Source organism: Dermochelys coriacea, chromosome 6 (assembly GCF_009764565.3).
Source record: "Dermochelys coriacea isolate rDerCor1 chromosome 6, rDerCor1.pri.v4, whole genome shotgun sequence".
Lineage (NCBI taxonomy): Eukaryota > Metazoa > Chordata > Testudines > Dermochelyidae > Dermochelys > Dermochelys coriacea.
In genome coordinates, this window is record NC_050073.1 from 5,997,810 (window position 1) to 6,011,198 (window position 13,389).

At 50.3% G+C, this 13,389-nt stretch overlaps 1 protein-coding gene and 1 pseudogene across 2 annotated transcripts; both read left to right on the forward strand.

Annotated features, from left to right (window-relative positions):
* Nucleotides 1–1,358: 1,358 nt before the first annotated feature.
* LOC119856518 (zinc finger protein 664-like) lies at nucleotides 1,359–12,474 on the forward strand. Of its 2 annotated transcripts, XM_043517272.1 has the most exons (5): nucleotides 1,359–1,498; nucleotides 1,533–1,536; nucleotides 5,054–5,138; nucleotides 5,718–5,834; nucleotides 10,535–12,453. In XM_043517272.1, the coding sequence occupies exons 3-5, from the start codon at nucleotides 5,105–5,107 to the stop codon at nucleotides 11,890–11,892; spliced, it is 1,509 nt and encodes a 502-aa protein (XP_043373207.1). In that variant the 5' UTR covers nucleotides 1,359–1,498; nucleotides 1,533–1,536; nucleotides 5,054–5,104; the 3' UTR covers nucleotides 11,893–12,453. The 2 variants fall into 2 exon arrangements, with proteins under 2 accessions (XP_043373207.1, XP_038260030.1); XM_038404102.2 differs by lacking the exon at nucleotides 1,359–1,498 and having other exon boundaries at nucleotides 1,533–2,654; nucleotides 5,009–5,138; nucleotides 10,535–12,474.
* Nucleotides 1,378–13,389, forward strand: part of LOC119856888 — a 113,131-nt pseudogene continuing 101,119 nt past the window's right edge.

Sequence of the window (13,389 nt, forward strand, 5' to 3'; positions counted from 1 at the left end):
CTACCTGTTCTGGCACCATGCTGTGCCCCAGAAGCGGCCAGCAGCAAGTCCAGCACCTAGGTGGGGGAGCCACGGGGCTCCGCACGCTGCCCCTGCCTCAAGCACCGGCTCCGCGCTCCCATGGGCTGGCTCCCAGCCCATGGGAGCTGAGAGCCGGTGCCTGCGGGCGAGAGCCGGGGGGATCTGCTTGCACCTAGGAGCCAGACCTGAGGTAAGCCTGTGCCCCAATCCCCTGCCCCAGCCCGAGTCCCCCCCAAACCTTGAGCCCCTTCCTGCACCCCAAGCCCCTCATCCCTAGCCCCACCCTAGAGTCTGCACCCCCAGTCAAGAGCTCTGACCCCCTCCCACACCTCTGCCCCAGCCCAGAGCCCCCTCCCACATCCGGAACCCCTCATTCCCGGCCCCACCCTGCAGCCCTCACCCCAGCCCTGAGCCCCTCCCAAACCCCTCATCCCCAGTTCAGTTCGGTGGCGGGCATCAACCATTTTCTTCACCCAGGTCGCCAGAAAAAAAAAGTTTGAAAACCACTGAGCGAAAGGCTGGATGGTTTTCAACTGCCCCAAGAGCAGGAGTTTTCCCTCCCCCCTCTTGAGTCACCTCTTCCCTGACTAGAGCCATCCGTGCCCGGTGTCTCCCCAGGCCTGGCACACGCTACCCTGTACCTCGGCCTTTTTTCATAAACCCTGGGTCTGGGTCCAGGAGATCAGACCTGCCAAAATTAACTCCAACTGGGGCTGCCACCACTGAAGTCTGGGACTGGAGGGCAGCTGCTTTCCCCGGGACAGCTCAGGGAGGGGATTTGGATCCCCCACACATAGGGCATCGCTTTGTCACGTGAGTAACACTTCCTTGGGCCCTCGGTGGGTTCAGTCCCCTCTGCCCCCCCCTTTTGCCCAGGAACAAACCGCGGGCCCCCTTGTACTCCAGGCTCTCGCCCTTCCCGGGGGGCCCCGCACTGCACGAAGGGCAGCGCTCGGAGGCCCCGCTGACCTCCCCCCGCAGCGGCCTCCGCTGGGGGTTTCTCCCCTGCGGCCGCCCTCGCCTCCCCCGAGCGGAGTGCAAGAGCCGCCCGCGGGACCAAGTTCCGGCCCCTTGACTCGGGAGCCCGGCTTGCAAATAACCCGCCACGCGATGACCCGGGCCCGGGCAGCGGATTGTCTCGAGCCGCCTCAGGCCGGTCCCCGCCCGGCGGCGGCTGCTCCCGGCCGGGCCGCACGGGGGCGGGGGGCGAGGCCGGAAGGTCCCTGCGCGGGGGCCTCCCGCGGCGGCCGGAGCTGGCGGCGCAGGCGCGGGGCCCTGGAGCCGGGGGCGGGCGGGGAGCCGCGGAGCGGAGCCTTCCCGGGCCGGAGCGGCCCGTGCGCAGCCCCTGGGCGGGGAGCGGGCGCGGTGGAGACGCGGCGGGAGGCGGCAGCCGCGGGGCGGGAGGTCGCTGCCCGGGCGGAGGAAGCGGCCGGGGCCGGAGCCGAGCCCGGCGATGGCGGCCGCGGGGCCGGCGCGGGTAGGACGCGGGGCGGGGACTCCCCGGCCGGGAGCCGGGTCCCTCCCGCGCTAGTGACCCCGGGCCGGGAGCGGCTCCGCGCGGCCAGGCAGGGCCCGGGGTCCCGCTTTGCACCAGCGCAGCCCGGGGGCTCAGGGGCTGCCGCCGCCGGAGCGCTGGGGCCGGGGAGCGGCTTTGGGGCCCCGGGCCCCGCCCACAAAGCCGGGCGGACATGCGGAGCCAGGCGCGACCCCTTTACCCCGCGTCCCGGGGGGGGTCACAGCTGCAGCGGCCGGAGCGCAGGGCGAGAGCGGGCTTCACTTTTTCAACTGTTGAGTCTTTCACTGTTGCACCACACGCGTCTAGCTGGTCGGCTGAGTTTCTTGCAGACCGATGGGGAGCATTTGCTGGTCTTGTTCCAAACCAGTGTCCCACTTCAGGATGAACAAGTGGCAGTGCGCTGGACATTGGCCTCCAGTTTCTGTAGCGTCTGGTATCTCTTGCTTAAGTGGAAAGTCGGATGCCGCAGCCGTGTTGGTTCACAGAAACCGGGCTGGGTCTCCCTCGTTCTTAACCGCTGCATTAGGTTCTCCTAAAAATTGGCTTTGACAGTGGCGGGCCGCTAAGGCTTTCTGCATGTTGATGCCGTCCAGAGGCCTGGTGTTTTGCAGCCTTTTCACATAGGTTGTCGGTATTGGCTTAGCTGATCGGTCTGGTAAACCCAGCTCCTCCACTTTTACGATATAAATCCATGATACGCCCACATTTTGAACACTGCGTGCAGTTCTGGTCATTCCCTCTGAAGCACCCGGAATAATTCCTGTCGGAAGACAGGATACTGGGATAGATGGACCACTGGTCTGACCCAATAATGTCCTTCTTACATAAAGATAATTATAAAAGTAAAAGTTTAGTACCGAAATTCCCCAAGATAATGACCTCTTGAGATAGCATTAATGTGGGATAATGAGCTTGGCAAATAATGCATTTTTAAAATATTGGCCTACTACGAAACATATATTTATATAAGTTTCCCAGTCACAAATCTAGCATTCTGTAGCGAAGTCACTAAAACATAGTGCAATGCTCTGGCCGCTGTTCGTCATTCCGCCGTTCGCTCGACTGCTCCATCCCCAATGGCCCTTCGCTGTCACCTTCTGCTGCCACTGTGACCTCTGTGAGTCTGTCTCTTGGGGTTCCACCCAGCTCTCAGTGATTTCAGCTGAGCTCTCAGTGGGGAAACCTCACTGCTAGTGCAGGCTGGGCCATCTCTTCCACAGAAACACTCCCACAGCAGGTCTAAGCACTTAGACCTAATTATCAGTGTTTTCAGCTCTAGTGGTCACTTATGAAGCCTAATCAATTCTCTCTCTAAACAGGAGAGAGGGACAGGTCAAATAATGCCCTGTGACCTACATCACTGAGCAAAACACCTGTGCCCCACCCTCTCTCTCTCTGTGCACTAGGATATGGCATCCAAACCTCATGTTTAGGGAATGCAGTTCAGTTGAAGATGACCAGTGCTTAATTTGTAAGGAAAGAGGTGCTGGGGCTCAAGCAACTTTGTTACTTTAATAACTGATGTGACAAGCCCAGAGGTCCCAGAGCTATGAACTGCCCAGCCTAGAGGTGCCGCGGCTCAGCCCTGGCACAAATTAAGCACTGAGGGAGACCACCTCATTCAGTCAGGCTAAGTACAGTTCTGCTGCCCTTTACTCATACAATATGGATAACAACATTTCATAACCTCCACAGTTAATACTTAAAAAGAAAAGGAGAACTTGTGGCATCTTGGAGACTAACAAATGTATTTGAGCATAAGCTTTTATGAGCTACAGCTCACTTCATCAGATGCATTCAGTGAAAATACAGTGGGGAGATTTATATACATAGAGAACATGAAACAATGGGTGTTACCATGCACACTGTAAGGAGAGTGATCACTTAAGGTGAGCTATTACCAGCAGGAGAGTGGGGGGGGGGGGAAACCTTTAGTAGTGATAATCAAGGTGGGCCATTTCCAGCAGTTGACAAGAAAGTCTGAGGAACAGTGGGGGGCGAAAGTGGGGAATAAACATGGGGAAATAGTTTTACTTTGTGTAATGACCCATCCACTCCCAGTCTCTATTCAAGCCTAAGTTAATTGTATCCAGTTTGCAAATTCCAATTCAGCAGTCTCTCATTGGAGTCTGTTTTTGAAGTTTTTTTGTTGAAGAATTGCAACTTTTAGGTCTGTAATCAAGTGACCAAAGAGATTCAAGTGTTCTCCGACTGATTTTTGAATGTTATAATTCTTGACATCTGATTTGTGTCCATTCTTGTGTCCATTCTTTTATGTAGAGACTGTCCAGTTTGACCAATGTACATGGCAGAAGGGCATTGCTGGCACATGGTGGCATATATCACATTGGTAGATGTGCAGGTGAACAAGCCTCTGATAGTGCGGCTGATGAGATTAGGCCCTGTGATGGTGTCTCCTGAATAGATATGTGGACACAGTTGGCAACGGGCTTTGTTGCAAGGGTAGGTTCCTAGGTTAGTGGTTCTGTTGTGTGGTTGCTGGTGAGTATTTGCTTCAGGTTGGGGGGCTGTCTGTAAGCAAGGATTGGCCTGTCTCCCAAGATCTGTGAGAGTGAAGAACGACCCATCACTCTCCTGCTGGTAATAGCTCTCCTTAAGTGATCACTCTCTTTACAGTGTGTATGGTAACACCCATTGTTTCATGTTCTCTATGTATATAAATCTCCCCACTGTATTTTCACTGAATGCATCCGATGAAGTGAGCTGTAGCTCATGAAACCTTATGCTCAAATAAATTTGTTAGTCTCTAAGGTGCCACAAGTCCTCTTTTTCTTTTTGCGATTATGGACTAACTCGGCTGCTATTCTGAAACCAGTTAATACTTAAGTGATTTGTAACCAACACCTGCCAAAATCGATCCCTTGGGCAGCACAGCTCTGTCTGCTGGATACCTAGGCAGAGTAGTTGAGTTCATGTAAATACAGTCTGGTCCTGAAGCTTTTCCACCCGCCACTGGGTCATCACTAGCTGTCAGGGGAGAGCTCATTCAGACCTTGCTTACAGTCATTTGAAATTATTAGGTTGGCCAATATAGCTGAAACAAATGTGCCAACATTGTCATAAATAACAACTGTATGAGGAAGCTAGTTTTGGTTCATACTTTTCAAACCCATTATGCTTTCTCAGGTACAAGTATTTTCTTATACACTGTATATGCTTTTAAATTGTGTATTAATGTTTCAATTTCAATTCAGATTTCCAACCAACAACTAAATTGGCAACACTGCATGTAACTGGGGGGTGTTGGAGAAATTCAGGAGGAAGGTTAGGAAAATCCCTGCCCTGAGGTCCCTGGGGGAGCTGGGTGGGGTGGTGGAGTCTCCCTGGGTCACAGCTGCTGGGCTGGGTGTTATCCCTGTGAGTTGCTCCCATAGAAACCGCGTCCCCTGCAGACACTCCAGGCTTGCGGGGCTGGAGCAGAAGGTGCTGAGTGTGTAACGCTTCTGACAGCAGCTCCAGGTGGCGTTTGAGGACGTCGCTCTGTATTTCACCCAGGAGGAGTGGGAGCTCTTATCCCAGCAAGAGAAGCAGCTGTACCGGGATCAGATGCTGAGGAATAACCAGGCCCTCGTTTCCCTGGGTAAGGACCTATTTATCTTTACTCACAGCTGTGAAATGTCTGGGTTCTCTTGACACCTCAGCTGCCATGTGCCACCCAGCAGCCAAGTGGTGGCAAATGTCAGCAACTTTCAGAGCCTCAGGCTAATGTTAATGTAACCTGTTTACTTGCACTATGTACCTCAGTCCTCTCCAAAAAAAAGAATGAACATCGTAAGTTTAACAGCCGCACAATTGAACAAATCTTGCACCCTATGCAAAAGAACTGGTAGGTCTGTGTAACTGTGACACCTGCCATGACTCAACCCCCACAGCAAATTGAGAAGGGTCATAGACATTGCTGCTTCAGAGAGTGAACTGAACTTGCCTGGTGGGAGATGGGAAGAAATCTTTTCTAAGGAAGGTTCATTATTCTCCTGCTTGGGATCTCTTGCGCTTTCTTCTCAAGCAGCATCCGATATTGGGGCCTTGTAGTTCCAGGTGCTGCGCAGACAAACACTGACCAAGGTCAGGGCCCTGTTGTGCTGGGCTGCACCAATATATAAATGAGTCCCTATCCCCAAAACTTTAGTAATAAAACTGATTCATTCCCCCCAAACAGGCTATTCAGGTTCCACACCGGACTTAATCCACCGGATTGAGCTAGGGGAGGCAGAGCTCTGGATTCAGGATGCCGAGGACTCTAGAGAAAGCTCAGGGTCTGAGAGCCCCTCCTCAGGTGAGTTATAATAATCTGATCCCTTCTAATTTACACACCTGCTAGTGGAGGGCTCCTTAATGTAAAAGGCAAAGGCAGAAAGAGATCCACTGGCTGGGAGCAGAAGCAAGACAAATTGTCGCTGGGAATTAGGGGCCAGTGTTTATCTGGGAGAGGAATGATCCATTGGGAGAGCTTCCCTCTGGAGAGGGTGGATTCTTCATTACTGTGAGTCTGTCAGTGGAGATGGGGTGTCTTTTTCTCCAAGCCCTGCTCTAACTCAGCCAGGAGTTACTGGGATGGAGTCAGGAATGGCTTGGGGAGATTCTCTGGCTCAGATAGTCAGGAAACCAGGCTGGATGCTCTCAATGCGCCTGTCTGGCCTTGATATCAATGAATCACAGATATCATAGTAATGTAGGACTAGACGGGACCTCGGTAGGTCATCTAGTCCAGTCCCCTGCACTGAGGCATGGCTAAGTATTATGAAGTCCATCCCTGACAGGTGTCTGTGTAAACTGTTCTTAGAAATCTCCAATGATGGAGATTCCACAACCTCCCCAGGTAACTTTTTCCAGTGCTTAACTACCCTTACAGTTTGTAAGTTTTTCCTAATATCCAACCTAAATCTCCCTTGCTGCAATTTAATTCCATTACTTCTTGTCCTGGCCTCAGTGGATAAGGAGAACAATTTATCACCCGCCTCTTTGTAACAACCTTTTAGGTACTTCAAGACTGTTAGCTGGTCATCGTCATCGTGTCTCTTTCCCCCCCCCCCTTCTTTTCTTCTCCAGACTAAACAAATGCAATTTTTTCAATCTTTACTCATGGGTCATGTTTTCTAGACCTTTAATCATTCTTCTTGCTCTTGTCTGACCCTCTCCAATTTGTCCACATCCTTTCTGAAGTGTGGGGCCCAGAACTGGACACAATTCTCCAGTTGAGGCCTTACCAGTGCTGAGTAGAGTAGAAGAATTACTTCTCACATCTTGCTTGCAGCACTCCTGCTAATACATCCCAGAATGATATTTGCTTTTTTTTTTTTAACAGTATTCCATTGTTGACTCATATTTAGTTTGTGATCCACTATAACCCCAGATGGTTTTCTGCAGTACTCCTTCCTAGGCAGTCATTTCCCATTCTGTATTTGTGTGATTTATTATTCCGACTTAAGTGTAGTACTTTGCATATGGTCTTATTGAATTTCATCCTATTTAATTCCAACCGTTTCTCCAGTTTGTCAAGATCCTTTTGAATTCTAATCCTGGCCTCTAAAGCACTTGCAACCCCTTCCAGCTTGGAATCGTCCATAAACTTTGAGTGTATTCTCTATGCCACTGTCCAAATCATTTATGAAGATATGGAATAGGACAGATCCCAGTGGGATCCCGCTTGATATGCCTTTCAGCTCGTTTTGAGGCATAGTAACTACTCTGAGTGCGGTTTTCCAACCAGTTGTGCACCCATCTTATTTGCCTAGGCTATATTTCTCTAATTTGCTCACGAGAAGGTCATGTAAGACAGTATCATAAGTCTCACTAAAGTTGAGCTGTGACATGTACTGCTTCTCCCCTATCTACGAGGCTTATTACTTGTCAAAGAAGGATATTAGGTTGGTTTGACATAATTTGTTCATGACAAATCCATGTTTACTGTTGCCTAGAAGGAAATAAACTAATAAGTGCTTACAAATAGAATGTTTGCTTATCCATTATCTTTCCAGGTACTGAAGTTAAGCTGACTGGTCTATAATTCCCTGAGTTGTCCTTATTCCCCTTTCTATAACCGGTTACTCTATTTGCCCTTTTCCAGTTCTTGGGTCTCTCTACCATCCTCGGCAATTATCTCTAAGAACATGTGAATGACTCAGAGATCATTTCAGCCAGTTCCTTAAGTATTCTAGGATGTACTTCATCAGGCCCTGCTGACTTGAATCCATCTAACTTGTCTAAGTAGTTAGTATCTATTTCTTTTCTTATTTTAGGCTCAGATCCTACCCCATTGACACTGATGTTCACTATGTTAGTCGACCGATCACAGCTAACTTTTTTTGGTGAAAACTGAAACAAAAGAGGCATTTAACAGTTTGGCCATTGCATTTTCTTTTATTGTCTTTCCCTCCTCATTTAGTAATGGGCCTAGCCTGTTCTTGGTCTTCCCTTTCCTTCCCATGTATTTGTAAAATGCTTTCTTATTACCCTTTATATGCCTAGTTAGTTTAGTTTTGTTTTTTGCTTCGGCCTTTCTAATTTTGTCACTACATGTTTGTGGGATTTTTTAATATTCATCCTTTATAATTTGACTTAGTTTCCACTTCTTGTATGACTCTTTTTTGAGTTTCAGGTCACTGGCAATCTCCTGGTTAAGGCAGGGAGTCCTCTTGTCATACTTCCTATCTTTCCTACTCATTGGATATCTCTGACCTAGGATGGGACCTAAACATTATGGGGTCTCAAAGCTGTGAAAGAGAAGTGGATTGGAGATGGGGAGGTGATAAACTTGAAAGAGGGGTGGGATAGTGATATGGGATAATGTAGGGAGGGGGAAGATTTCAGGGGATGCTGAGGGAAAGAGAGAGGTCTCCGTGATGGGGCCGGGGAGCATATGAGGGCTACATTTACCTAGTGGGTAGGACATTGCAGTAGGATTCAAAAGATCTTGATTCAGTTCTAGAAGCGAATCACTACAGCTCCACCATGCCTAAGTAACCCCACCTGTGTAATGGGGAGGGCATTGAGGCTGAGAGGATAAAATCCATCTGTGTGTGTGTCAGTGGATCTGGCACTGGGGGTCAGACAAGCACCTGGCTGGAAAGACACGCCTGTCATTCTATAGACCACATCACCTTCTTCTAGGCTTCCCACACCTCAGAAAATCATACCAAAGCAGGGGTGCCCTAGAGATTTTTCAAATGGGCTTGATGCCTCTTCCCCTCCTGAGTCAAGCTGTTGTGCTGGTGTCCGATGGCCCTGGGACATCTGGATCCAGACATAGTCAGCCAGGAGCAAAAACCTGCTCGCAGCCTGGGAAAGCATCCCCGAGTCACTGGCCCTTGGCAGAGAAAGTGCTGCCCTGTCAAGGTTCCCACCCCACCCCCTCTCTGCCACTTCACTTCACACATGAGCTCTCAGACTGGAGAAACCTGCCCCCAGTGAGCAAGGAGAAAGCTGGGAATTACTCAGGGCAGGGCAGGATCGGTCACGTATGAAGAGTGCGGGTCATGCCATGCAGAGGATGCCATTTTGTAGAGCTGATCTCAGGCACTTGCAGCCTTTCACTGTAATGCTCTAAGACTGCCCAGTGTTCCAGGCAGCTGTTGCTGGGGGAAAGTGAACACATTTTGGGGCCCAGACAAAATCGTCCTGTGGGGTACAACTTGGAGTACCCTGGTGTATGGACTGGGTGTGAGGGAGAGGGGGTGGAATGGTTTTTGTCATATCCCCTCTCCACCTGCTCTTTCAGTGGCACAAAATCTTTCTCACTTACATTGCTTCAGTGTCAATGCTTAGCACAGCCCTCAGCCTTAACGTGGTCTGTGACTGTCTGTAGATCAAAGCCTGCTGTGCGGCAGCCATTCACCGTTCCAGCTCAGCAGTGTCACTGATTGGGTTGTAAAACAAGACAAACATGTTTTTCAGGTTACATCACACAAACCCTGAGTGATTTGTCATCCCATCAAACCCCCACCCTCTTAAGGATTTTAGCTCAGTTTTAGTTTTGCACAAAGAATGAAACATGACGCCGAAGCTAAATGACTTCTTTAGAAGGAATTCCTTGAAAAGGAATCACTCCCCCCACAGGAATAAGCTACATTGTTCTAAGTGGCTTTATACCGGTCTCACTGTGTCCCCATGCAGGGATTGTAGCTGGTTTCAAACCAATATAGTTTAAACAGAGCAAACACTGGGGAACAGGCCATATGCTGTAAAACCGGACACAGTGCAGAACCACCACTGTGTAAATAATAACCTCTGATGGAAATAAATCCAAAATCAGTGTGAAAACAAAACCCATTCCCTGTTTGTTAGCACTTTGAGGCCCTAGTTCTGGATGAAGGCTTTGTTGTGCCAGGTGCTGCCTGTATCCTGGGGGCAAGCTACAATTTAAGCATAAAAGGAGACCCAAGGTGCATGGCGCACATGGGAGCAGGCAGTGGCCATTGCACAAACAACATAGGGTAGAACCACCCTGAGCCAGGCTCCAGATTTGTGTCAGCATTTCGTATCAGAAATTAGAGAGCAGTTACAGTAAATTTAGTAAAAGTCACAGGTCACTAAATTTCCTGTGACAGCTCCATGATTTTTAACACAACCTACTCTCCTCCTTGCCCTGCCCAGGGAGCACCAGCCGCCCAAAGAAGCACCTTCCCCTACTGCTGCAACCCTAACCCCAGCCTGGTGCAGAGGGGTTGGAGTGGGCTAGAGAAGATCTGGGTGGCAAGGCCATTCACTGAAGTTTGGCTCGCTTCCCCCACCATTATGACTGTGGGCAGGGGCAAATCTGCGTGGCTCTGTAACCCCGCAGGCCAAGTCTCAATGCCCGGAGCAAGGCGTTGGGTCCAGCCCTGTGAGACAAGAGCCGCCATTGCAGGCGGAGGCACCCATCCCAAAAACAGTCACTGAGAAATGGGGAAATCGCTCCATCGGTGACATTTTCCCATCTTTGAGAAACCTGTAGACTTTACTGTGCACTAACCCCAGGATTGCCTCTGTTCTCTCCAGCAGGGCACGGGATGCCGGGAGGACCGAGAGCACGGGCTGAATGTGGAGAGAGCATGGCAGGAAACCCACATCCCATATCCCACAGGGGGATCCATGCACAGGACTCATTCCATCCCTGGGGTAAACTCAACCAGAGACCGGATCTGGCTACACATCAGAGACTCTCCATCGGCCAGCGTCCTCACCGCCGCATCAATTGCGCCAAGAGGTTCAGCAACCCCTCCGCGCTGGACCAGCACGAGCACAGGCATAGCGGGGAAAGGCCGTACCACTGCACTTCCTGTGGCAGGAGCTTCAGACAGTCCTCAATCCTCAGACTACACCGGCTCACGCATACCAGGGAGCAGCCGCACCACTGTGCTGACTGCGGCAAGGTCTTTGCACAGAGCTCAAGCCTCAGTAGACACCAGCTCACGCACAGCGGGGAGCGGCCGCATCGCTGCGCTGACTGCGGCAAGGGGTTTGCACAGATTTCACACCTGAGAGTCCATCAGCTCACGCACACCGGGGAGCGGCCGCACCGCTGTGCTGACTGCGGCAAGGTCTTTGCACACAGCTCAAGCCTCAGCATACACCAGCGCACGCACACTGGGGAGCGGCCGCACCGCTGCGCTGACTGCGGCAAGGGCTTTGTACAGATTTCACACCTGATAGTCCACCAGCGCACACACACCGGGGAGCGGCCGCACCGCTGTGCGGACTGCGGCAAGGGGTTTGCATGCAGCTCAAGCCTCAGCAGACACCAGCGCACACACACCGGGGAGCGGCCGCACCGCTGCGCTGACTGCGGCAAGGGCTTTGTACAGAGCTCAAGCCTGAGCAGACACCAGCGCACACACACCGGGGAGCGGCCGCACCGCTGTGCTGACTGTGGCAAGGGGTTTGCACGCAGCTCAAGCCTCAGCAGACACCAACGCATACACACCGGGGAGCGGCCGCACCGCTGTGCTGACTGCGGCAAGTGCTTTATACAGAGCTCAATCCTGAAAAGACACCAGCTCACACACACCGGGGAGCGGCCGCACCCCTGTGCTGACTGTGGCAAGGGCTTTGTACAGATTTCACACCTGAGAGTCCATCAGCGCACGCACACCGGTGAGCGGCCACATCGCTGTGCTGACTGTGGCAAGGGCTTTGTACAGATTTCACACCTGAGAGTCCATCAGCACACGCACACTGTGGAGGGGCCGCACCGCTGTGCTGGCTGTGGCAAGCGCTTTGCTAGGTTGGCCAACCTCATCCGGCACCAAATCACACACAGCAGTGCCCCAGTGCCAGGGCCTAAGGGGCTTCTGGCAGCCAGTGGGCCTGGCACAGCGCCAGTAGGTGTGAACCAGGGAGTGGTCCTGTTCCCATGATGGCCTGACAGAGAGACTGTGTGGGGCAGGGAAGGGGACTTGGCTGAGCAATGTGGGGAAGAGCGAACAGCTGGGGGAATTTAGAGCAGATGGTCACAGCCTACTCTATTTGGGAGCATCCCCACCGCCACCCCCACCCCCTCTAGGTGGGATCCAGCCAGGCCTTTCTCTTCTGTCCCACACTCACACATCTGGCTGGGATGCAGTCAGGACACCCCCACTCCCCTTTAGATAGGACCCAGCCAGGAGCTTCCCCACACACCTACCTCAGTTCTAGCTAGCGGTTGACTCTTGGGTGACATCTAGAGGTGGGATTTGCAGTCCTGTCTCAGCATGGATTGGACTGAGAGCGGGACAGCCCGGTGCATGTGATTGAAAGATGACACAGGAACTACTCATGCTATCTTTTTAAATACAAATGTGATGAAGAACTATGTACTTAATGTGTTACAAAGGTCTGTCTAACCAGGGTGGATTTGATTTAAATCAAATTGATTTAAATCACTAGTCAAGAAGATTCGATTTATGTAGAAATCCATGATTAAAAGTGCATTCTTGTTGGTTGTTATAACCTTATAAGCTGATTAGTTTGACAGCTATATCAGAAAATGAATGATTGTTTGGTTATTTCATTTACCAAAGGTAATTGAAGCAGATATTTATGAAGTCAGTGGGAGGTGAACTATCTCCAAATCAACAGGTTGATCATTAATATTTGGAGGATTTTTTTGCCATGCTGTGTTAGGAGGAGAACATCACCAGACAGACATTTAAATAGTTTTATTTAACTAAAGCAACAACGTTATGTATTCTGGATTTTTTTTTCCTTCAACAGCAAATGTATAATATTTTTACAAAACAAGCATATGAATTTTTGAATTTAGTTAAACATTCAAGTTTTTTAAAATCAGGTTTGTTTTTGTTTGTTTAACTAAAATAGTTAAATGAAATATTTAAAAAAAAATTAAATCGACGGTGTCAGCTAGGTTAACATGAGACACTTAAAATATTGGCTTCTGCAGCTAACTCAGTCGCCTTCACCTTCATTTTCCTGTTTGTTCATAATCTGGAAAAGAAAAACAAGCTTTCCTGCTTTTTCAGGTCCCAAATGATTTCTCAATTTGGAATGAATTATTCCAAAGGAAGAAAATATTCTTTCTACTCTGGCAGAAGAAGCTACTGCTGTTAAAAGTGAGATTATCACTTCAACAGTCTCTGAATCCAAGTGCTTAAGTGACTTCTACCAGTTCCAGCAATGTGACTTTCTTTAAAACATCATCAGCAAACACATATTTCTTGTATGGTTCTTATTCCCAAACTAGGTCTCTTATGACCTGCTGCCGTTATAGGTTTTCCCTTCTAGTGAGAGAATGGTATGGTAGATCTTAAATCAATGAAGGCTATACTCAGAAAGATCTCAAGACTTCTGGAAAATGCTGCTCAAACAGTTTCACTTTTGTTTCTAGTGCCTGCCCCTCCTGTGATGGGTTCGGTCAC